The sequence below is a fragment of the Mobula hypostoma genome, chromosome 7 (genome assembly GCF_963921235.1).
Source record: "Mobula hypostoma chromosome 7, sMobHyp1.1, whole genome shotgun sequence".
In the NCBI taxonomy this organism is placed as follows: domain Eukaryota; kingdom Metazoa; phylum Chordata; class Chondrichthyes; order Myliobatiformes; family Myliobatidae; genus Mobula; species Mobula hypostoma.
This window is the reverse complement of record NC_086103.1, coordinates 19,738,555-19,764,218: the sequence shown is the minus strand read 5'-3', so window position 1 is coordinate 19,764,218 and position 25,664 is coordinate 19,738,555. Positions and strand designations below refer to the sequence as shown.

The 25,664-nt window shown below is 42.4% G+C and overlaps 1 protein-coding gene across 8 annotated transcripts in view; it reads right to left on the bottom strand.

The window, feature by feature from the left end:
- Positions 1 to 25,664, bottom strand: part of LOC134349176 (prolyl 4-hydroxylase subunit alpha-2-like) — a 157,878-nt gene that overhangs the window by 8,316 nt on the left and 123,898 nt on the right. For 4 of the 8 annotated variants that reach the window (XM_063053118.1, XM_063053123.1, XM_063053117.1 and 1 more), the window contains 3 exons: positions 24,717 to 24,776; positions 24,577 to 24,642; positions 2,714 to 2,782 (listed from right to left, as the gene is read on the bottom strand). In XM_063053118.1, coding sequence (XP_062909188.1) covers positions 2,714 to 2,782; positions 24,577 to 24,642; positions 24,717 to 24,776 — 195 coding nt within the window. Of the gene's footprint in view, positions 1 to 2,713; positions 2,783 to 9,959; positions 10,251 to 24,576; positions 24,643 to 24,716; positions 24,777 to 25,664 lie in introns of those variants that run through there. The other 4 variants (XM_063053121.1, XM_063053120.1, XM_063053122.1 and 1 more) reach the window with 3 other exon arrangements.

The window sequence follows — 25,664 nt, the reverse complement described above, 5'->3', positions numbered from 1 at the left end:
ATGGCTGAGGCCACACAGCTCCCCCGCCAATACATCAATAAATCAAACTTGTGGCATTACACATTAACAATGTCCAAAGGGTCTTGGTGATCACAAGAGAAGTGACCAAGACGGTCACTCGTTTATGAGACCAAACGTCTCATTCGACGCAGGCAGCAGCACAATGAAGCAGCTCCTTCATTTTCTCAGCCAATGAGCAACTCGCTGATGGAGTACACCTGCAGTACTTTAAGTTTGTAATATCTAGCAGGATCTTGCAATCATAAAAAATATGTTTATAAAGGGCAATAGCTCCTTTTCTTGACCCCACAGCAGCCGCTGCAATCAAACATGCTGGCATCTTATCGGGAAAAAAAATCCTCTCATTCACCTTTACGTGGGGCTCACTGATCCGTTAAATGCAACGTGTTAATTCGGGCAGACCAATAGTATAGTTCAGGATGCCTGACACCCTGGCCATCCCTTTTTCTCTCTTCTCCCAAAGGTATGGGAGCTCAAAAACCCGAGATGACCAGACAACTTGTCTCCACTGCTACCAGACTTTAGAATCAACCAGTTCTTTCACATCCTCTTCCTGGCAGTGCTGCCTCACTCTTGGTCTCTTAATTCTACCCTGCTTGATTATTCCATTGTCATCACTCTAGCATTTCTTCTTGCATTACTTCGGACTGCGCCACAATCTGTGCATCATTTTGATTTGTGTTTGCTGCTGTACATTCACAACGAATAGCACACACGACTTGTGGCGAGGGCTGCATACCATCGCAGATTCAAAGCCAAAGACAGTGGTGCCGCCAACTTCACAGCTTCTCTCCCAGATGAGCTCCGTCACTTTTCGCTTGGTTTGATGTCGCTAACCCTGAGCCTCCGAGGAGAGCCACCGCTACAACCTGCAACCTGGTCATCTCTGAGGCTGAGGTACGCAGAAGTTTTCAACGAGTGGACAGTCACAAGGCTGCGGGACCGGACGGCGTCCCAGGGCGAGTACTCAGGATGTGTGCAGCACAACTGGCAGGTGTATTTACAGACATTTTAATCTCTCCCTCTCCCTGTATAGAGTGCTTCAAATTATCCACCATTATCCCTATACCTAAAAAGACGAATGTAAAATGTCTGAACAACTGGCGTGCTGTCGTACTCACCTCAATAATAAGCAAATGCTTTGAGAGGTTGGTGTAGGATTACATCTGCAGCTTGCTACCACCCAGACTGGAGCCCCTACAATTCGCCTACCGACACAACCGATCAACAGACAACGCAATAGCCCCTGCTCTACATACTGTCTTTACACATCTGGAGAAGAAGGATGCTCATGTGAGAATACTGTTCTTGGACTACAGTTCAGCATTCAACACCATAATTCCCTCCAGGCTGAACAAGAAGCTCAGAGACCTCGGCCTTGACCCTGCCTTGTGCAGCCGGATCCTGGACTTCCTGTCAGATCACTGGCAGATGGTAAGAGTGGGCTCCCTCACTTCCACCCCTCTGACTCTCAACACAGCAGCCCCTCAGGGCTGTGTACTAAGTCCCCTCCTTTACTCCCTATATATCCATGGCTGTGTCGTCACCCACAGCTCTAATCTGCTAATTAAATTTGCCGACGACACTACATTGATTGGCCTAATCTCAAACAATAATGAGGGGGCCTACAGGGTAGAAGTCATCTCTCTGACACAGTGGTGTCAGGGAAACAACCTCTCCCTCAACGTCGCAAAAATAAAGGAGTTGGTTGTGGATTACAGGAGGAATGGAGATGGGCTAACCCCTATTGACATCAATGGATCTGGGGTTGAGAGGGTGAACAGCTTCTTCCACCAGGCCATCAGACTGATTAACTGACACTGATTTGAGTGTATTTCTATGTTACATTGACTGTTCTATTTATCATAAATTATTATAAGTTCCCATGATTGCACATTGCACATTCAGACGGAGACATAACGTAAAGATTTTTACTCGTCTTGTATGTGAAGGATATAAGAAATAAAGTCAATTCAATTCAATACATTGTTTACTCTGCGAACTTCATACAAGCAAAGAATTTCATTGCAGCTTGGTGTATACGATGATATTCTAATCTTAACTTGAATATTGCAAATTGTTGGTACTCTTAAATTAAGAAAATAGTGCAGTGCTGGCCTGGTGGGGCAGCACGGTGGTGTGGTGGTAGCTCAGTCGATTTTCAGGGCCAGCAATCACCGATCGGGGTACAACTCCCGCCGCTGTCATTAAGGAGTTCTACTTTCTCCTCGTGACCTGCTTGAGTTTCCGCCGGGGATTCCAGTTTCCGCCCATGTTCCAAAAAGATGTATGTTTAGGGTTAGTCAGTCACAAGCATGCGATGTTGATGCTAGGAGCGTACCAACTCTTGCAGGCTGCCCCTAGCACAATCCTCTGATTATGTTGGCCGTTGACACAAAACAAGGCATTTCACTGTATGCTTCGATGTATGTGTGACAAAAAGTTCATCCTTAGATCATTATTTATTTATAAAAGGGTGGTTCTGTATCAATGGCTAGTTCAACGATAGGGGTTTTACCATGCTTAAAACAAGGTCAGAACAGGAGTTTTATTGCTGTTATTAATGGATAAAAAATTAATGTTAAGCCAATTCCTTGTACTTCTGGGATCCCACTGCACCACTGATCAACTGATTTCTCACATAATCCAGAAGTACAAATAATAATCGGCAAACAGAAACTAGTCTAGTTACCTTCTTTGGATATATTGCAGCTCCAAAGTCAGGAAATACTGTGGCTCCCCCTGCTGTGACATCGCTCATCTAGTATAGAGAATTGCAAACAGATTCATAAATACTGTGCCAGAGGGTGCTTTTATGTTAAACTAACACAGAAGGAACAATGGAAATTGCATTGGTAGAAATCACTGTCATGCTAAACGCAGGCAGCTGATGCATTACATCGCAGCAGTTATGTGGACTGAAGCCGCAACCAATGTGGCCACAAAGCAGTGTATAAGACATATAAAGCAAGGGATGATGACAGAGCAGTAACGTGCCAACATTAAATAATTGATTTAAGGTAATACAATTCAACCTCCTGCCTTTCAGTCCCTCAACCCAAAAAGGACTGCAGCTTCGTATAAGCTCTTGGCTGAATAGTTCCATTTTCACTTTCAAATGTTGATTGACATGCAGCATAAGACACAGAACATTGAAAAATACAGCACAGTACAGGTCCTTCGGCCCATGATGTTGCGCTAAAGTTTTAACCTACTCTAAGATCAATGTAACCTTTCCCTCTTTCACACCTCTCCAATTTTCAATCATCCATATGAGATTCATAAATGCCCGAATGTATCTGCCTCTACCATCACATCTTGCTGGGTATTCCACACATCCACCACTCTCTGTGTAACGAACTTAACTCTGACATCCCACCAAGCCTTCCTCCAATCTCTTTAAAATTATGCCCCCTTTCATTAGCCATTTCCACCCTGGGAAAAAGTGTTTGGCTATCCACTCGATCTATCATCTTTCATCTTGAGCATGTCTATCAAGTCGCCTCTCATCCTCCTTTGCTCCAAAGGAAAAAGCCCCTTTCTCTAACCTATGCTCAACCTATACTCCCTAATCCAGGCAGGAAAACTCCTCAACACCCCCAATCTTGTTTCCTGGATAGCTTCTTTATCTCAATTTCACAAATTGTCCTAGTGTCATTAGCAATTTAGAAACCTTATCTTCAGTGCTTTCACCTCAGTCAATAAGATAAATTACAAATTTCGAGGGCCCAGGATTAGTCTCTTGGCACACAGCTCATTACATTTCATCAACCAGAAAGAAGCTCCGCTATCTTTGTGCAAAAGTCTTAGGCACATATATATAGCTAGGGTGTGTGAGATTTTTGCACAGTACTGTACTTGTCAACGTGGAGCAGGGGGAAAGTTTGAAAATCTGGAGGGAACAAAGTATGTTGGGAATGGCAAGGGTGGAGAGTTGTGAGAGGGGTGTGGTACAGGCAGAGAAGGAATTCCAGGAACACAGGTTGGCGTGAATGCAATACATACCCTGTCCTGAGACACTAGACAAGGTCATTTCATTCCAAGCATTTGGTTTATTGATCATTGCTGAATGTTTCTCTGGTGCTTCCCCCACCCCCTTCCCCTTTTCCCAACCATGATTGTCCTCTCTCTGCCCTCTTCGCACTCTCAGTCCACAACAGAGATCCATATTTGAATCATGTTTATCATTACACACATACGTTATGCATTTTTTTGCAGCAACACACAAAATTATGACAGTACTGTGCAAAAGTCTTAGGCAACCTAGCTACAGTATATATATGTGCCTAAGACATTAAAGGCATTTGCACAGTACCGTGTGTGTGTGTGTGTGTGTGTGTGTGTGTGTGTGTATATACACATATAAAATTAGTACACTTTTTGAAGCATAACACAATGAACTGAAAACTGAAATAGAGAAAGAGAATTTGAACAGAGTTTCCAACGAGGATCCCAGTAAACACTACTGAAAACTGAAAATTAAGCTCTGGGAATGACACAGGGAAGGTCTAAAGTCCGCATCAGAGTGCAGAAAGGACACTGTATCATACGGAATCCTTCTTCAAAACCTTTCTATTGACATAGGCTCTTGCACCAGTCCCTAGAAAGGTGCATGAGGAAGTGTTTCAATGGCTAAAGAATATTGCCAGTTTGAATTACTTTCCACTGACTTGCTAGGGAACATCCCCTGAATGATTTTTGAACATATAGCACAGCAAAAGGCCCTTTGCCCATTACAGTGCACCAAACTAATTTAACTAATAGTCAAAAACTTACTAAATCAGTCCCTACTGCTGACACAAGTCTAATTCTCACATTCTCTGCAATTCATGTGCCTTTCTAAAAGCTCTTTAAATGTGTCTATTATATTTGCTTCCATTATCAGCCGTGGTAGCACATTCCAGGCAAGCAGTACTCTCTGTGTGGAAAAAAAACATGACCTGCATATCTCCTGTAATCTTATATTTTAAACATGTTGTTAAGATGGCCAATTTTACATAGAACATTACAGTATCAACCTGCCCTTTGGCCCCCAATTTTGGACCAACCTTTTAATCTTCTCTAAGATCAATCTAAAGCCCTCTATTTCTCTATGCCATCTGTCTATCTTGTGCTGGTCCAAGAAATTCACCTCTAGATTGTCATGACTTCAAATAGAAAGGGGTGTGCACATCAAATCGGCAAGCTCCCTCTCTGTGAAAGTGCCTATCAATACTCGGGAACCTATAATACTCCACTCCAATCTTCCCCTTGCACATTATGGTACATCCTAGTCAATTTGTTAAAGAACTGGCAGTTGACCAGTTGAAAGATACAGAACACTAGCCCCATATTTCTCTATCAGAACACTTCTGCCTCTGTGTTCAGCAACCACTGGTTGTCCTTTAGCTCCATTGCCACAATGGCAATTCAGCACAAAACAGATAAAATGACATTTAAGAGTGTTTAAGTGTGTTGTCTCAAATATCTTTCTTTCTTTTTAAATCTTTTTATTGAGTAAGTATACAAAAAAGGTAAGCCATATAAACATTAATACAATGTTAAAGTATAATAAAATTCCAAAAGATAACAATACCAAAAAGAAAATACTACAAACAATGTAATTTAAGCATAAGAAACCAAGATAACATAATAGTATACTAGATTTTATATATATCAATGGAAAAAAAAGAAAAAAAAAAAAACCCCAAAAAAAAAACCCACCGTGCAACTAACTAAAAGCAAAGCAAAGCAATGGGCTAACTTGAAACCAAACAGAGTTAAACTTAAAATCACGTCCTCAATCCCGACCTCCATTAAAACAGTGAAGAAAAAACAAGAAGGGTAAATATTACATTAAATGAAAATATCGAATAAAAGGTCCCCAAATCTGTTCAAATTTAAATGAAGAATCATAAAGGTTACTTCTAATTTTCTCCAGATTCAAACATAAAATCGTCTGAGAAAACCAAAAAAAGGTAGTTGGAGCATTAAGCTCTTTCCAATGTTGTAAAATACATCTTTTCGCCATTAAAGTAAGAAATGCAATCATTCTACGGGCTGAAGGGGAAAGATTACTAGAAATTTTAGGTAGTCCAAAGATAGCAGTAATAGGGTGAGGAGGTCTCAAATATCAATGAGCAAACACACGCAATGGATAAAATGATAAAATTGGAATTGACAAATGGTATCTTGCAAACAATCAGAAATTACAGCAAAAATAGAATCTGTTGAAAACCTCAGGAGGGCCACAGATGCTTGCTGAGCAGACATGAGCATCGATTTCTCTAAATGCTGGTACCTATTCATATCTGCTTTCTCTCTCTTCACTTGTTTACCCTCAACCTGGTGGCCCTCACATCTCTTCTATTCCAGTTCCCCCATGCTCTTGACCTGCTCATCGCCTTCCCCTTGTTCCCCACCTCCCTCCCTTTATTTTGTCTTCTATCTCCTCTCCTATCAGATTCCTCCTTCTCCGGAATCAAAATGCGAATCAGGTTTAATACCACTGCCATATGTCATGAAATTTGTTGTTTTGTGGCAGGAGTACAGTGCAATACATAATAATAATTAAAACACATAAATTACAATAAGAATATATATCATGAAGTAAGCAGTTCCAAAAGAGAGTAAAAAAGACAAAAAATAGCCTGTTGGTGTACATGGGTTCATTGCCCATTCAGAAATCTGATGGCAACGGGGAAGAGGCTGGTCCTAAAACACAGAGTGTGCCCCTTCAGGCTCCTGTGTCTCCTCCTTGATGGTAGCAATGAGAAGAGAACATGTTCTGGGTAATGGAGGCCCTTAATGATGGATGCCTCCAGACTTTTTGCATCATTCTCTCTTCCCCACCCACTCACCTTTCCTCTCATCTGGTCCCACTTTTCACCCTGCCGGACTGTACACCTTCCCCACCCCTCACATTTTTTACTCTGACTTCTGCCCCCTTCCTTTCCAGGGTCTCAGCTCTAGACAACGACTATTTTCTTCCATAGATGCTGTTTGACCTGCTGAGTTCCTCAAGCATTTTGTACGTGTTGTTTAAGATTTCCAGCATCTGCAAAATCTCCTGCGTCACTAGCTACCACATGCCTTTTTCCCATTTTCCTTCACAAATCTGAATTCTTACCGACTCTGGTCAGGAAGTTCACAATTCTGTTCCTACTGCTATTGTGACTCGCCAACAATTACTGTTAACACTCTTAATAAGTGGACAATGTAATGATAAATCTACCAATGAGTTGACTAATCACCAACTCCTTAAAACATGCACCCACTAAGAAAGTAACTATCCAGCCTGCTAAACCTCAGATATCCCTGGTGATTCACAGTAAGCTGTTTAACATGACTCATTGGCCTTAATCTCAAGGGAGTTTCAAAGGGTCTGGAGATTTTAAAGTTCAAAATTCAAAGTAAGTTTATTATCAAAGTACATATATGTCACCATACACAACCCTGAGATTCATTTTCTTGCGGGCATACTCAGTAAATCCAACAAGTATGATATAATCAATAAAACCTTCACACAAGGCGAACATCAACCCATGTGCAAAAGACAACTGTGCAAATACAAAAAGAAAAAAATATAACTAAACAAGCAATAAATATCAAGAACATGAGATGAAGAGTCCTTGAAAGTGAGTCCATTGGTTGTGGGAACACTTCAGTGTTGGCAAACTGTCAAAGTCATTGATGAACCTACCTAAAGTTTATTTTTAGTTTTAGGATAGTATAGACAATAGTTGCAGTTATGAAGTAGTACAACAACACTGTTCAGTCCACCGAATCTGAGCTGGGTCTGTCATAAGATGATAAGAACCCAAAGAATAAAAATAGGAATTGGTCATAGAGTCATAGAGAAGTACAACACAGAAATGGGCCTTTCGGCATCTAGTCCATGATAAGCCATGAGAACTGCCTACTCTTGCTGACCTGCACTGGAACCATAGCCCGCCATACCCTTACTAGGCCAGACCCTTCATGCCTACTTCGCCATTTTCCTACTCCATGTCTAATCTACCCTAGATGCATTTGCTGCTCTCTCACCATATCCACATATCCTTTTTAAAGCATTCAGAAAGCTACCAAACTTCGTTCTCAATAAACATTTAGACTCAGCCTCTACAGACTTACAAAGCGGATCCTGCCAAAGGCTCACCACCTCTAAGTGGAGCAATTTCGCCTCAACTCTCTCCTAAGCAACTTAGTCTGTAATAATCTACCGAATATTGAAGGGATGAGTTAATGTGGATGTGGAGAGGATGTTTCCTATGGTGGGAGTATCCAGAATTAGAGGGCACAACCTCAAAATTGAGGGGCAACCCTTTAGAACAGAGGTAAGGAGGAATTTTTTAGCTAGAGAGTAGTAAATCTGTGGAACGCTCTGCCACAGACTGCGGTGGAGGCCAAGTCCGTGCATATATTTGAGGTGAAAGTTGATTGTTTCCTGGTCCGTCAGGGCATCAAAGGATGTGGTGAGAAGGCAGGTATATAGGGTTGAGTGGGACCTGGGATCAGCCATGTTGGAATAGTGGAGCAGACTTGATGGGCTGAATAACCTTATTCTGCTCCTATGTTTTATGGACCTAATCTTAATCTATGGCCACTCCTTAAACTCCTCCTTAATTGGGGGAAAATTTCTTCTTGCATCTAGCCAAGAATGCCCTCCAAGAAATTTGTTTGTTTCACTAAGAACTCCTCAGGAGCACCGCCACAATAAAGGAGCATTTACCATCAAGGGCCCCACCATCCAGGCTATCCTCTCTTCTTGCTGCTACCATTGGGCAGAGGGTACAAAAAGCATCAGGTCCCACACCAGGTTCAGGGACAGTTATTACCCTTCAGCCATCAGGCTCCTGAACCAGTATGGATAACCTTACTCACCTCATCTCTGAACTAACTCCACAACCTGTAGACTCACTTTCAAAGACTCTACAACTCATGTGCTCAGTATTATTTATTTATTTGTTTTATTGCTGCATGATTTGTCTGCTTTTGCAGATTGGTTGTATGTCAGTCTTTATTATTTATAGTTTTCATAAATTCTATTGCATTTCTTTATTCTCCTGTAAATGTTTGCAAGAAAATGAATGTCAAAGTAGTAAATGGTGACCTATATTAACTACTTTGATAATAAATTCACTTTGAATTTTGAACTCCTCTCAGGCAGCAAAACCACCATCCCTAGATCCAGACAAGTGAATCTGTGTTGCAGTCTCTTATTGGTAAATAGATCTTTCATTAGTTTGGAGACAGAAGCTGCACACAATACTCCTAGTGTGGTCTTGCTAAAGCTAAATGCAATTGCGATAAACCTTCCTTCCTCCTGTATTCAAATCCTCACATTAGAGATGCCAACGTACCATTTACCCTCCTTTCAAAGGCCTCTCCCATTTGCTTTCTGCTCCTTTAATGTCTCCATAGTCCTGTAATTATTTCACCAATGTATTTATTCAATTCTCTTGAAAACTGCTTACTAATCTTGTGTCCACTGAACTGTTGAGTAGAAGATTCCATTTCCAGCCACTGCTTCAGCAAGTTGTTCAAAGTCTTGCTGAGATTAGGATAAACAAGGAGAATATTTATCAATGAATAAAGGATAACATTTCAAATTTAAGGTTGCTAACCTGAAACTTCATCCTTCATTCATGGGTAAATATTCCCTTCATTTATCTTAATCCTGTGAACCTTTCAACATCTCTATTTTCTAGCCTGCTCTGTATTAGACCACCCAAGTAACTGTAAGCACAAAATAATCTGCAGATGCTGGGGTCAAAGCAACACTCACAACATGCTGGAGGAACTCAGCAGGTCGGGCAGCATCTGTGGAATAGATCGGTTGACGTTTCGGGCTGGAGCCCGATCTTTTCCACGGATGCTGCCCAACCTGCTGAGTTCCTCCAGCGTGTTGTGAGCATTGCAAGTAACTGTAAAGCCCTCATCCTTGAAGCTGTCGAAATGAAGAAAACATCTGTGTGTACCTGGCAGTAGCCACTTAACATCAAACATAAACGCTCAATTCTGCCCAGTGCTTGGCTTGTATAACCAGCTCAGTAACACCAAGGGCAAATAAGTTTCCTAGCAACCGGAAAGCTGGTAAACCTCAATTACCTGTGCCATCCACCCCCGCATTCTCCTAATTGCAACAGTGGGGATGTTTGTACTTGGAGGAAGAGGCGTTTCTGAGTACTACACTTTGAAGTACCTGGTGCGGGGTTGGCACCGATTTTCAAGAAAGATAAACATCTGAACTGCAATAAAGAAAGAAAACCAGACAGTAGTTTGTATCATGATTTCAGTGCTCCAATACAACATTGGATGTTCTTGGCCCTATTATCAGCCATAGCGCAATTCTTGTGATGATTGACAATAAACCAAAAACCAGCAATACATACAGAGAGATTGTCTACAGCTTTCTCAATATAGCTAAAAATGGAGTCCCTGATATCAATGCAATAGAACCTTGTGATGCAGAGTCTTATATCAGGGAAACTTGGCTCTTTAGCTTGCAGTGTCTGTGCCAGCAATCAAGAAACTGACAGTATCAGTCCCATTGCCTTTGGCCCCAGCTCTATGACATGACAATGAAAATGTAATTAGATGAGCCCTTGAGATGTGAGACTTCTGCCTTTGCCACCCCGTCAGGCAGGCTGTTCCAGATTTTAATGACCCTCTGGGTGAAAAACTTCTTCTGCAAATCCCTCTAAATCTCCTGAACCTTACCATAATCAAGTGCCAACTGGTTATAAACACCACTTCTCAGGGGAGAAATCTATCCTGTGGCCCTCATACTTTTGTATTCCTCAGTCAGAATCTGCACCCCACCCCCACCCCAGCTTTCTCCTCTCCAAAGAAAACAAACTCAGCCTACCTAGTCTCTTTTGTAACTCGGTCTATTGTCATGATCTGGTCCGTGGACCGCATTCCGGTTCATGGTCCGGTCCATCGTTCCTTATTCCAGGTTCCAGTTTTCCCTTGTTCTGTTGGGTGCTCTAATTGAGGCACCTGATTCACATTTTGGGCTGGCTACATAAATAGCTCCTTGGTTCAGCTTCAGTTGCTGGACTGTTCCCTTCCCTTCACCTTCCTCTTGAAGCCTTGCCTTTAACCCAAGCCATGTCCAGTCCTGTAACCATGTCATGTCCTTGCCTAGTTCTGGGGTCTGAGTCTGAGTCAAGACCCAGGTTCTGGGTCCTTGTCCAGTCTCTGGCTTGGAGTCCAAGCCCTGGCTCCTTGTTCCTAGTTCCTTGTCCAGGTCCTGTTTTCCTAGCCAAGTCTGTGTCCTGTCATGTCCCTAGCTCTAGTCCTAGTCCTGTTCCTAGTACTTCAGTGTCTGTGTCTTGCATTTGGGTCTGCTCCCACCAAATGCCCCCATATGACAGAACAGTCCAGCCAAGCATAGACCCAGCAACACAGACACTGTTGTGTTACTCTTGCCATCCTGGGTTCTCTCCTGTTGAATGCCAGCCCCACCTGCCTGTATTGTCCATAGTCTGGGGAAGCCTTTTGGGTTGCCAGGAGGCTCCCATTGGGGGGGTTACTGTCATGGTCTGGTCCGTGAAGTCCGCGTTCTGGTTCACAGTCCGGTCCATCGTTCCTTATTTCAGGTTTTCCCTTGTTCTGTTGGGTGGTCTAATTGAGTCACCTGATTCACATTTTGGGCTGGCTACATAAATAGCTCCTTGGTTCAGCTTTAGTTGCTGGACTGTTCCCTCCACCTTCCTCCTGCAACCTCTGCCTGAAGCCTTGGCCTGAAAACTTGCCTACAACCTCGCCTGTATCGCTGTCAAGTTCTACCACTGGAGCCTTGCTGTGTCTAGATAAGGAACTGTCTATCGTTGTTTGGAACTGTCTCTGTGTCCATGCCTTTGCTAGGTAGGTCCAGCCATTTGCTACTACCTTGTGTTGGGAACCGTCTCCATGTCCATGCTTTCGCTAGGTAGGTCCGGCTGTTTGCCGCTACCTTGAGTTGAGAACTCTCTCTGTGTTCTGTGTATGAGTCTTGCCCCTACGTCCTGTTTCCAAGGAGGGGTCCCGGCTCTGTGTTCTGCATTCCTGTCTCCCAAGACCAAGTCAAGGCTTTGGGGTCTCATCCTGTCCTTGTGTCCAGGAGAACCTTGTCCTGCCCAGGAGATCCTTGTCCTGTCCAGGCCACGCCTAGTCCTGTCTCCCAAGACCACGTCATGTCTTCGTCTAGTTCATGAGTCTGAGCCCGAGTCAAGACCCAGGTTCTGGGTCCTTGTCCAGTCTCTGGTTCGGAGTCCGAACCCAAGCCTCGTCATGTCCTCACCTCAAAGTACCCAAGCCATGTCCAGTCCTGTAACCATGTCATGTCCTCGCCTAGTTACGGGGTCCGAGCCTGAGTCAAGACCCAGGTGTCCAAGCCAGGAGTCCAAGCCCTGGTTCTAAGTTCCTTGAGGTCTCGCTTTCTTAGTCAACTCCTAGCCCAAGTTTGTGTCCTGTCATGTCCATAACCCTAGTCCTACTCCTGTTCCTAGTACTGTACTTCAATGTCTGTGTCTTGCATTTAGGTCCGCTCCCACCAACACCCCCCATATGACACCTATTGAGGAAACATCCTGGTGAACCTCCTCTGTACCTTCTCTCCCGCAGTCTAGTCCTTTCTATGTCTTGGTGATCAAAACTACAGACATGACTCTAGCAATGGTGGAACATACGAGTCCTGCCGAAGAGATTCGGCCTGAAATATTGACACTACTTTTTTCAATAGATGCTGCCTGGCTGTCCTCCAGCATTTTGTGTGTGTTGATACAACATTGAAGTATCATAATTTCTTAACTCTTGTAGTCCACAATGAAGGCAAATACCTTGTATGCTTCCAGCAAATGTTGGAAATCCAAGCAACACACACAACATGCTGGAGGAACTCAACAGGCCAGGCAGCATCTATGGAAAAGAGTATAGTTGACATTTCAGCCTGAGACCCTTCATCAGGACTGATTATACCCCTGAATCCCTCAGTCCTCATCTTTTCGACTAGTTTTCCATGTGAGATCATATCAATATATTTACTGATTTCCATCAGAACTGCATCACCACCATTGATACACAGAGTTACCTCTTGAAAAACTCAAATTAATCAAATAGAATTGACCCTTTGCACTCCCTTCCAATTGGAGAACCACAGAGAACATGTACAGTATAGATTCCAAGAGTAACTGACAATGATGAGTGCATGGTTGAATTTTCCTACTGACAATCCACGAGCAGGAAATTGTTGACATTGCATTTCATAAAATCTAACTAATTATTTATTTTCTATTTATTTATTGATTGATTGAAATACAGTGCAGAATAGACTATTCCCATCCATCGAGTCACACTGCCCAGCAATCCCTGATTTTAAACTTAGCCTTATCACAAGAGAATTTACAATGACCAATTAACCAACCTACTGGAATGTCTTTGGACTATGGGCAGAAACCTGAGCACCTAGAGGAAACCCATGCGATCATGAGGAGAAAGTACAAGCTTACAAACTCCTTACAGACAGCGGTGGGAATTGAACCGAGGTCGCTGCTACTGTAAACCGTTGCACTAACCACTGCACTACCGTGCATGTAGAAATTAAATTTTAATTCTATGTGCTGAAAACAACACTGCATTATACAATTTAATTTCCAGGCTGCAGCACACGAGGAGACATTTTGAGTCCTTGTTAGTTGTTTACATGGAATACCAATCATTTCAATTATCTCAGTGTTCTCTACTGGGAACTACCACAGCTAAGCCCTATTTCCAGCTCTTGATTAGAGTCAGAGTAATTGACATGGCATGAAAACAGGACTTTCAGTCCAGCTTGTCCGTGTTGACCAAGTTGGTTAACTGGGCTGGTCCCATTTACCTGCATTTGGTTCACATTGTCTACAGTTTTCCTACTTGTGTAACTAACCAATTGACTTTTAAATGAGTGGCGGGGTGGAGATTTATCTCTACCAAAGGAAGTATAAAGTGCTCCTTCCCTCCACTAGCCTGCAGATCACCCTTGGGTAAGATGTAGCACCTGTTTAGCACCTCCCCACCCCAATCAGGGTCACGTGAACCCAGGGTCACATTCATTGCTTATGACTCTACAACCATTAGGCTCCTAAACTGGTGTGGATAACTTTATCACCACTACTCTGAATAGATTCTCTGACCGACAGACTCAATTTTAAGGACCCTTTACAGCTCATGTTCTCAGCCTTATTTTTAACTGCACAGTTTGTCTTTTGCACGTAGGTGTTTGTCAGTTTTCGTTTTTGTCATTTTCTTTTCACAAAATGTTATTGCATTTCTTTTTCCCTGTAAACACTGCAAGTAAGTGAATCTCAAGGTCGTATATGGTAACATATACGGACTTAGATAATAGATTTACTTTGAACTTTGATTGGCTTTCCCAGTTCATAATACTGTGACAACAGCACAGAAGACACTATTCATGTTTATGCTAACTCTATACTGGAACAACTCACAAACTCCATCCTCTGGCCCCTCCTTATCGGTTTTTGAATACCTGAACTATATCTGCCTCAACCATTATCAACAAGTAATGAGCTCCAGCAACACACTGCAAGATCTTCATCATATCCTTTAAATCTCTCCTGCTTTCTTTTATATCTGTGACCTGGTCCTTCATCCCTCCAAATAAAGTGACCTTGTAGCATTGCACAGTAGACCACTTCAAGTGCACATATGAATAACACAATTGTAGAGGATTTCTTAAACACAGGAGATTCTGCAGATGCTGGAAGTCAAGGGTAACACACACAAAAATGCTGGAGGAACTCAGCAGGTCGGGCAGTATCTATGGAGAGGAATAAAGAGTTGTCCCTTTGGGCTGAGACCTTTCATCACGACTGGAAAACTCCTTCTCCTCCCTCCACCTTCGTATTGTGGCTTCTTCCTCCTTCCTTTCAAGTCATGATGAAGGGTCTTAACCTGAAATGCTGGCTCCTTATTCCTCTCCATGGGTGTTGCTTCATCTGCTGATTTCCTCCAGCATAGATGTGTGGTGGAGAGTATAACTGACTGGCTGCATCACAGCCTGGTTTTGAAACACCAATGCCCTGGAATGAAAAATCTTACAAGAAGTAGTGGATACAGTCCAGTCCATCCACACAATTGAGCATATCTGTGCAGAGTGTTGCCTCAGGAAAGAAACATCAGGGACCCATACCACCCACGCCATGTTCTCTTCTTGCTACTGCCATCAGGAAGAAGGTACAGGAGGCTCAGGACTCACACCACCAGGTTCAGGAACAATTATTACCCCTCAACCATTAGGCTATCAAGACTATTGAACCAGAGGGGATAGCTTCATAACTTCACTTGCCCCATCACTGAACTGTTCCCACAACCTCTGGACTCATTTTCAAGTACTCTTCATCTCATATTCCTGATCTTTATTGCTTCTTTATTTATTTTTTTCTTTTGTATTTGCACTGTATGTTGCCTTTTGCACACTGGTTATCTGCCATATTGATGCATCCTTCATTGATTCGATTGTGGTTATTGGATTTATTGATTATGCCCGCAAGAAAATGAATCTGAGGGATATATCCAGTGATATATACATACTTTGATAATAAATTTACTTTGCAATTTATGTATAGAGGATTTCTATGCATCATCAGCGTCGACTGACTTAATTGGAAAACGCAATGATTGCAACAAAAAGGCCATCAAGTCTTATTGCTGGTTACTGTGATTGAACTGACTGCTGATTTCTAGCCTGAGCTTTCACATGACCTTTTGTTCACACAAAAAGAATCTTTGAAGCTGGGGTGGGGGGTGGGAGTTAGGTGTCATGTATGAAGTTTACCACAGACAATTCCTGCAGAATGTCTTGTTGGTCCCTTCCATGTATAAGTCAGGGAAATGTAGATCAAGCCATGGGCAAACTTGGAAAAAAAAAGCTGAGTTGTTGAATTTGCAGCAATTTGATTTTAATCAGTACTCTAACCAGCTGCAAGTTTTAAACAGCCAAGGTATCACCAGTCATTTTGGTATTTCTGCAGAACAAGTAGTAGCAAGTCATTTTTCAAGTGGTTACATTGAACTTCCAGGAAAAGAAACTAAAGCGCTTGTATCTTTGTTTTAAATCTGTTCAGCTGCAATTAATAAATGCAAAGCAATTGATTGCTTAAAGTTCCAGTAAGTTTGTTGGTTCAGCGTTATTGGTCAAAGACACTTGCATATGGGCATTTAAAGGATCCAGAGGGAGATGGGAAGAGTTTGTGTTGTATTAACTCTGGTAAAGATTAGCTGGGTTAATACTCCTATGCTGGAAATTCTATAAAATCATTCTAATTCTTAGTATCAGTTTTTTTTCTTGGACGTTTTAATCAGAACAGCTCCATCTTAAAATTACAATGCATCCAAATTCAGCAGGAATATATCCAAAGGAAAGTCATTAAGGACAATTCTAGAGGATAATTTTCAACCTGTGGGAGTGATATGTTGCCTCTGAGTCTGTCAGCTCCTTATTCCTCACTTACAAAACCTGCAGGTGAATTCGCCCATCTTATCTTTGCAGAGTGGTGAACCGAAGCAATTCTCTGCCACAGACGGCTGTGGAGGTGATTTTTTTGGGTGTATTTAAAGCAGGGGTTGTTAGGTTCTTGATTTGTAAGGGCGTCAAAGGTTATAGAGAGAAGGCAGGAGAATGGGGTTGAGAGGGATATTGCCATCCATGATGTAATGGTGGAGCAGGCTCGAAGGGTTGAATGGTATCATTCTGCTCCGATGTCTTATGGGCGAACCACTATCACTAATAGTTTTTGACTGCTTCATAGAGGTGTATAGAGATACAGCATGGTAACTGCTCATCAACTACCCATTTTTACACTTATTCACTTTATCTTTCCTACATTCCCATCCAACCCTTCTCCTGACTTCACCTTTCAGCTACACACTAGGAAGGAAGGAAGGGAAAGAGTACAAGCTGTAAGGTGATGAGTAAAGTCAAGTGAGTCTTTTATTTTTCTCTTTAACTTTTTAAGACAATGGCCAGAAAGAGAGGCAGAAAATGGGATCCTGGAGGACTATGAGCCACAGCATGAAATGCAGCAGTGGAAGGACCAGGAGGGAGAAGGTGATCTCCTGGTGGGCTCCTAACTATTCAGATAGCTGGTGGTGGAGGGGAAGAATTTGAGTGTGGAGCTCTGGCTCTTGTACCTCCCATCTGATGGCAGTAATGAGAAGAGTGTGTCCCAAGCGGTGAGGAGTTCTAATGATGAGTGCCAACTTCTTGAGGCATTGCCTCGTGAAGATGTCCTCAATGGTGGTAAGGGTTATGTCCATGATGGAGCTGTCTGAGTCTATAAACCTCTGCACCTTCTTGCAATCCATCACATTGGAAATTCCACACCAGGATGTAATACAACCAGTCAGAGTGCTTGCCACCGTACATATATAGAGGCTTGTTAGAGTCTTTGGTGACATACTAAATCTCCTCAAACTCCTAATGACATAGAGCCACTGGTGTGCCGCTGTCTCGATTGCTTCCATGTGTTGGAGCAAGGAGAGATCCTCTGAGATGCTGATGCCAGGAACCTATAGCTGCTCACCCTTCCCAATGCCAACCCCGTAACGAGGCTGTATGTGTGTGTTCTCCTTCTTGGCCACCCTCTTGCTGTATATGTATCAATTATCAAGACTTCCATATCATTTTGAATGAAATCTCCAAGCTTTGTCATTCTCCCTTGCAGCCAGTCTCTCTTCTCTGCACCCTTTCTATAGTTTCCACAGCATTCCTGCAGTGAGGTGACCAGAACTGAGCACAGTACTCCAAGTGGGGTCTGACAAGGGTCCTATAAGGCTGTAACATTACCTCTCGGCTCTTAAACTCAATTAAACTGGTTGATGAAGGCCAATGCACCATATGCCTTCTTAACCACAGAGTCAACCTGCACAGCTGCTTTGAGTTTCCAATGGACTCAGACCCCAAGATCCCTCTGATCCTTCACACTGCCAAGAGTCTTACCATTAATATGTTGCTATGTTTCTATGAAACACAGGGAGAATGTGCAAAGTCCACACTGGCTGCAACAGTAACTAAGATTGAACCCGGGTCTCTGGAACTTTGAGGTGGTAGCTGTACATTGTGCAAGACTGTACAGTTTAAATGAGGGTTATTGCCTCCCATGAAGGCTGTGGAGGCCAAGTCTCTGGATGCTTTCAAAAAAGAGATGGATAGAGCTCTTAAAGATAGTGGAATCAAAGGTTATGGGGATAAGGCAGGAACTGGATACTGATAGTGGATGATCAGCCATGATCATAGTGAATGGCGGTGCTGGCTCGAAGGGCCGAATGGCCTACTCCTGCACCTATTGTCTATTGTCTATATTGTCTTCCATGACACCCATCTTATGGTGTGCAATAACTGTCATGTGGAGCACATCGTTAAGCTCACACTCTTGCGGCATATCAGTGTTACAGCAGATGCACTGAACTGAGCATTGCTCAGGATGTCTTGCTAGAAAACCCACAAGTTCCACTTTAACACATCTTTCTTATCGTGTCTGTTGAGTCTTTTGCTCTGCTTGCATAAGCAAATCAGCAGAGTTAGCTCTACAATGAGAACATCCTTCACCGGAGGCAATAACCCTCATTTAAACTGTACAGTCTTGCACAATGTACAGCTACCACCTCAAAGTTCCAGAGACCCGGGTTCAATCTTAGTCACTGTTGCAGCCAGTGTGGACTTTGCACGTTCTTCCTGTGTTTCATAGAAACATAGCAACATATTAATGGTAAGACTCTTGGCAGTGTGAAGGATCAGAGGGATCTTGGGGTCTGAGTCCATTGGACACTCAAAGCAACTGTCAGGTTGACTCTGTGGTTAAGAAGGCATATGGTGCATTGGCCTTCATCAACCAGCTTAATTGAGTTTAAAAGCCGAGAGGTAATGTTACAGCCTTATAGGACCCTGGTCAGACCCCACTTGGAGTACTGTGCTCAGTTCTGGTCACCTCACTGCAGGAAGGATGTGGAAACTATAGAAAGGGTGCAGAGAAGATCTACAAGGATGTTGCCTGGATTGGGGAGTATGCCTTAGGTTGAGTCAGCTTGGCCTTTTCTCCTTGGAGCGGCACAGGATGAGAGGTGACCTGATAGAGGTGTATAAGACGATGAGAAGCATTGATTATGTGGATAGTCAGAGGATTTTTCCCAGGGCTGAAATGGCTAACGCGAGAGGGCACAGTTTTAAGGTGCTTAGAAGTAGGTACAGAGGAGGTGTCAGGGGTAAGATTTTATGCAGAGAGTGGTGAGTGCGTGGAATGGGCTGCCAGCGATGGTGGTGGAGGTGGATATGATAAGATCTTTTAAGAGACTCCAGGATAGGTACATGGAACTTAGAAAAATAGAGGGCTACGGGTAACCTTCGGTAATTTCTAAGTAAGTATATGTTCGGCACAGCATTGTGGGCCGAAGGACCTGTATTGTGCTGCAGGTTTTCTATGTTATGGGGAGAAGACAAGAGAAGGAGGTTTAGATGGATAATACATCAGCCATGTTGGAATGGCAGAGCAGACTCGATGGGCTGAATGGCCTAATTCTGCCCCTACATCTTGTAGTCTTCTAATGTTGTAAATATGGGAAGCACAGTTATCCCTGATCACTATATCTTGACTCTGTGCAATTTTGCTTCTGCAGCTATTTCATATTCAAATTCAATAACCACAACATACAGGGATTCTATGCTGTCAGAACACTCACAACTTATTTTTTTTTATATACGGCACCTTCCTTGAAGTCATCCAACATCATTTTGTTTAGAAGATATTTGACTAACAATGTTCTGCCATAATTCCATGGGTTGTCCTCTCTGCTGTATGCTTCCTTCTAGCTTCTGATCTCTTCCTTTCCGGTCATGATGAAAGGTCTTGGCCACGTACCTTTTTCCCCAACTATTTTCTGAATTCTGAATTCTTGCCACCTCTGCTCACCGTGTTTGCAACCCCTCTCCAGCCATAATTGTGATTTGTCCACAGTTGCTGTTAACACTCTTACTAGGTGAACAATGCAGTGATACATTCTCTTAATGAAGGGTCTCAGCCTGAAGTGTTAACTGTTTATTCCTCTCCACGGATGCTGCCTGACCTGCTGAGTTCCTCCAGCATTTTGTGCGTGTATTGCTGTGTGCTACATCACCTTCTCTCCAGCTGGTCACGTCACTTGTACCACCTTCCTGAGCAATGGTTTCTCCTTCCCATGGCCCATCTGAAATTGCCACTCACTCTCAAATACCATTTGCAATACAGAGGAAATTCTACAATCCTCTCAACCATCAAGTGCCCCCACATTAAACATAAGTGATGGCAGCATCCACTCTTACATTTTTAGCTTCCTAAATTTATCATGATTACTGTATCCTGCAACATCCCATTTCTCTACTATAAAGTGGAGGCTAGAGATTGACTTTGAGGACTGTCCATATGTGTGGTGGGTGGGAGGGAGGAAAGGATGCTTTGTTGTTGTTGTTTTGTTGCTTGCTGTGTTCTCTTTTCTGGTGTTCTCTCTTATACTCCACATAATTTTGTAATCCTTTATCAAATTTCTCCTCATTCACCTTCACTCCTAAGTCCTAACCTATTCAAACTTTCCCTGTAACTCTGGTCCTCAAGTCCCAGCAACATTCTTGTAAATTAATTCTATAATGTTTCAATCTTAACAATATCTTTTCTGTATTTCCCTTTATCAAACAAGGGAAGTTAATGATGTGACAGACTGGGAGCACTTTGGCTCTAGTGACCATAATTCAATTAGTTTTCAGATAGTGAAGGTCAGGTTCATAAATTGGGCTTCTAAACTGAAGCAAGGCTACCTCTGGGGGAATTAGATGGGAATCTAGTCAAAGTCCTTTGGGTGAGCCTGCCTGAAAGGAAAGGGACAAATGGCAAGTGGGTGGCTTTTAAGAGTGAGATACTAAGTGTCCAGCAGCATCTGTTAGGGTGAAGGTTAAACTGGCAAGTATTTGGAACCTTGGATGAGGAGAGATACTGAAGTTATGGTCAGGAAAAAGAAAGAAACAAGAGGTCAGGATCGAGCAAATTGCTTTATGATAATAAAAAGATTAAGCATACTCTTAAGGGGTAATTCGGAGGGCAAAGAGTGGGCATGAAATGGACTTCACAGGTAAGGTTAAAGAAAATCCCAAGAGGTTCTATAACTATGTTAAGAGTAAAAGACTGGCTAGGGAGAAAGTAAGTTCCCTAAGCAGGTCTACTTATGACCTGAGTCGCCAGAAACGGGTGCGATTTTTAATGAATATTTCTCCTTGGTGTCTAGCGAGGAAACAATCATTTTTCATCGAGGTAAGAAAGATAAACTCACTGGAATTTAGAAGAATGCATGGGGATCTCAGTGAAATCTGCCGAATGTTGAGAGGACGAGATGGGGTGGATGTGGAAAGGATGTTTCCTATGGTAGGTGTATCCAGAACTAGAGGGCACAGCCTCAAAATTGAGGGGTGACCTTTTAGAAAAGAGGCAAGGAAGAATTTTTTAGCCAGAGGGTAGTGAATCTGTGGAATGCTCTGCCACAATCTGTGGTGGAGGCCAAGTCCGTGGGTATACTTAACGCGAAAATTGATTGCCTTGACTAATCAAGAAACTTCAAAGGACATGGCGAGAGGTAGGTATGTGGGATAGAGTGGGATCTGTGATCAGCCATAATGGAATAGCAGAACAGTCTTATGTCTTATCGATACAAGTGGAGATGTTTTGGAGGACATTCATATTACCAGGGACAAGGTACTTGAAGCCTTACTGTACATTAAGGTGAATAAATCCCTGGGGCCTAACCAAGATATCCTTGGAATTTGGGGGATGCTCGAGAGGAAATTGTAGAGGCTCTTGTGCAGATGCTTGCTTCATTGTGGTGAAGTTCTGAAGATTCGAATGTGGCTAATATTGTCCCTTGTTTAAAAATGGTTGCAAAGCCAAGCCAGGGAACAAGAGACAGGTCAATAGCGGGGAGGTTGCTGGAGGGGATTCTGAGGGACAAGTTCAATGAGCATTTAGATAGACAGTCTATTTAGGAAAAGCCATCATGGCTTTGCACGTGGGAAATAGTGCTTGACGAACCTTTTAAAGATTTTTTAAAGTAGTAACCAAGGAAGGGTTGACCTTAGAGCTGTATAAAGTTGTGAAGGGCATAAGTAGAGTGAATGCAGAGCATTTTTTGCAAGTTACCAAATCACAAAAATATCAGCATAGGGTGAGAAGGGAAAGATTTAAAAGGGACCTGAGCAGCACCTGTTTTCACACAGAAGATGAGTACATGGAATGAGCTGTCAAAGGAGGTGACTGAGGTAGGTACAATAGTATCACGGGTGGTGGGCTGGAGACACATCTCTTCCAAAGGAGCTGTGAAGGTGCTCCTTCCCTCTGCTGGCCTGCAGGTCACCTTTGGGTAGGGTGCAAGGTCATGTGAAGCCTTGAGAGAAGGTGCTGGATGGTCGTATCAGCACCCTGGTGCATATACAAATTCTGGTTATGCGACCACTGCCACCAGCCAGACTATCTCTGAAGTGTATTGATAATGGCTGTGGTCACCCATATTGTAAGGACACTGGCCAGAAGAAGGCAATGGCAAACCACTTCTGTAGAAAAAATTCACAAAGGAAAATCATGGTCATAGAAAGACCATGATCAGCCACGTCATATGACACAGCACATAATGAAGACAATAGTATCATTTAAGCAGCACTTGGATAAACACATGGAGAGGCAGGGCTTAAGGGGATATTGGCCAAACAAAGGAAATTGGGACCAGCTGTGTGGGCGCCGTGGATAGCATGAATGCAGGACGAAGGGTTTGTATCTGTGCTACATTGTTCTATGACTGTATGATTCTAATCAACATAATCAGAAATGCGTCTTAGTAAAACCAGGACTACCTTTCAAATCATTCTGTGCTGGTCTTCCAATAAGGATTAAATGTCTTATGATAAACTGAAATTGCCCAATGCCAAATCAGTAAAATAGTTTGCAATTTTATACATTCAATAATGGTCATCAATATATATCTTGTGCATAGCTATGCAAACTTCCAACATCTCCTACAGTCTGGATACTGTACTGTGCTTTGAATTACAGTGACAAACTGAACCTTAGGTAAACATGATAGTTTGAACAAGCGTTATATATAGTCTGGTCAGTATCCTAACATCAAAACAATGCTTATTAGTACAAGGACACTTTCACAGTTAAAGTCTTATTGGTCAATAAAAATGAAAGTCTGCAGAGATTAGAGAGTCAGGAAAAATTCAGAGTTGATTTACTGAATTATTAACATCCTTTCCATTGATAATAATGGCTGGTCGACTGCATTCAGGCGGTAAACCACTCAGATTATTCATTATTTATCAATATCAATACATGCATTGATGCCAATTAGCACATTTATTTGACTAACAGAATTATTGTAACATAACCTTATGGTCTGAATGCAGCTCTTAACTTTATTTCCTTATCTCTCCACTTAAATTCAACCAAAGTAGTGGACCTCCTTTCCTCTGGAGTTAAAGTGAAGAATGAAAGAAAACAGCTCAAAAGGTTAATCACCGAAGTGAGTAGAGAGACCATGCTGGACTAGCTGAAAACCATACGGAAATGGATAATCTGCCACCACTGGAGATAGCTAGAAATCATGAAAACCAGAATCCCTCATACTGTCAGATTCACAGCTCCTACCAATTGTGTCTTTGATCAATTGTGTCTAGTCCCGTGCAGACAAAATAAACAATTATTAAAGCCAAATCATAATGAGTACCTCAAGCAAACTTCTGATTTGGAACAATTAAGAAATGAAACTAATTGAATTTTGATAATTATGTTGCAATTAAAATGCCATTTGGAAAATGGTGCTTTGTCCTATACTGAAAATCTCTCCCTACTTGCACCCTTCCTAACCCGGACTCGTTCCCTCTGATACACTATATTTGGCCCTTGGTAGTCTCCCATAAAATCACTTTCTGTATTGCTTTTCATGATGTTTTCCAAAGCTTCCCAGAAGCCCATTCCTTTAACCAACCTTTGGCCATCCCACCCCTTCATACTTGGATTGATGTCTGCCTGCCCCAAATGTGCCGTAAATGCACTCGCTACAAATGGAGACGTCACACATTGGCCTTTGGAAAACAAGTCATAGGAATTTAGTAGACCAACTACGTACAGGATTAATAACAAAGAGAAAATACCAATATTGGATGACGTAGGGAAATACAGGAACATCTTCCATTTATGAAAACATTTACAGTTCATAGAATAGCATGGTGCTTTAGTAGGTTGATGTAGAGTGGAGAAGTTACATGCGTGTCATAGAGTGTGATCAATTTTCTGCATATTTTAAATGAACTGACAGTAACATGGACAAGCTCTCTTCTTGTTATGCTTGATGTTCAATCACAAAACAGGAAGATTTACCCTTTGGTTTGACTCCTGTTGGGTAGCACAAGAAGTCATGAAGATAAACTGGACAGGTGTGGAATAAAGGGAATTAGCTTACATGCTGACCCAATCCAGTACCAAGCATCCTTCCTACCAACTGACCATCACGTATACTTACATAATTTAAAAAAGTAGCAAGACGATTTCCAGTGCCTAATTCTTTGAAAGCATCCTGTTCCTCTTTCTACAAAACGAAATCAGAATGAATACACACAAGCTAAGAGCTCACACCCTGGGCGAGCACTCATGGGTACTTACATAATTTAAATATGTAGCTAGTCTATTCCCCTCCGTCGCAAGGTTGCGGTCGAACGGACGCTGCAACAGATTTTGTTTAAAAGAAAAATTTATCCTAGATTTCGTCCCATTAATGATTGCAAACAGCTGTGCTTGTCAGCTGCTTACACTGCACAACTCCTGTCAAAGTTGTTTTTTTGAACTTTTGTCCTGTTTTGAAATACCATTACATTTGTGGATTTACTGTTGATATACAACACAGATGTAAGCATCTTGTCAAAGACAATAGGAGTTCTTTCTCCAAGGTCTCAGATGTTAACCAAGGAATAAATTTGGAGGTACTCAGAATAAAAGTCACCAGGGTCAAATCAATCTACTTGCATGGAGAGAAATTTCATGCCAACTTTCACAGGGATTTGTACGGGAACCAGGCATTGAATTAGGACAATGTATCAGAGGCATCACAGCTCAGTAACAGGATAGAAGCATAGTCATTGGTAAGATCTTTGCAGTCCGTATTCCATACTGTGATCCGCTCAGATAATGAACCATAGCAGATGATTTGGTGCACTCTTATTTGTTCCGGCTTAACATCTTTACCTTGTTTGGATAGATTTTCTTTTCTATCCATTCACATTGAATGTTTAAGGATTATGAGCACCAGAATCACAATTAGAACGCCAGCAAATTACAGCTCAAAGTTTTAGGCTACGTCCACACTAGACCGGATAAATCCGTAACCAAAGCTTTTTCTCTTCGTTTTGACCCTCCGTCCACACTTTTATCCTCCCCTAAAATGGAGCTTTTCTAAATCGCTCTACAGAGTGTTTAAATCTGAAAACGCCGGTTGGGCGTTGTAGTGTGTATGAGGTAATGGGAGGGTTTAAAAAACCTGTCGTCCCTTTCATCGGTGAAGAGACTATGGGTGTAGGAAATGTTTCCAGGGTGACCCCTCTGTGGGAGTGGGGG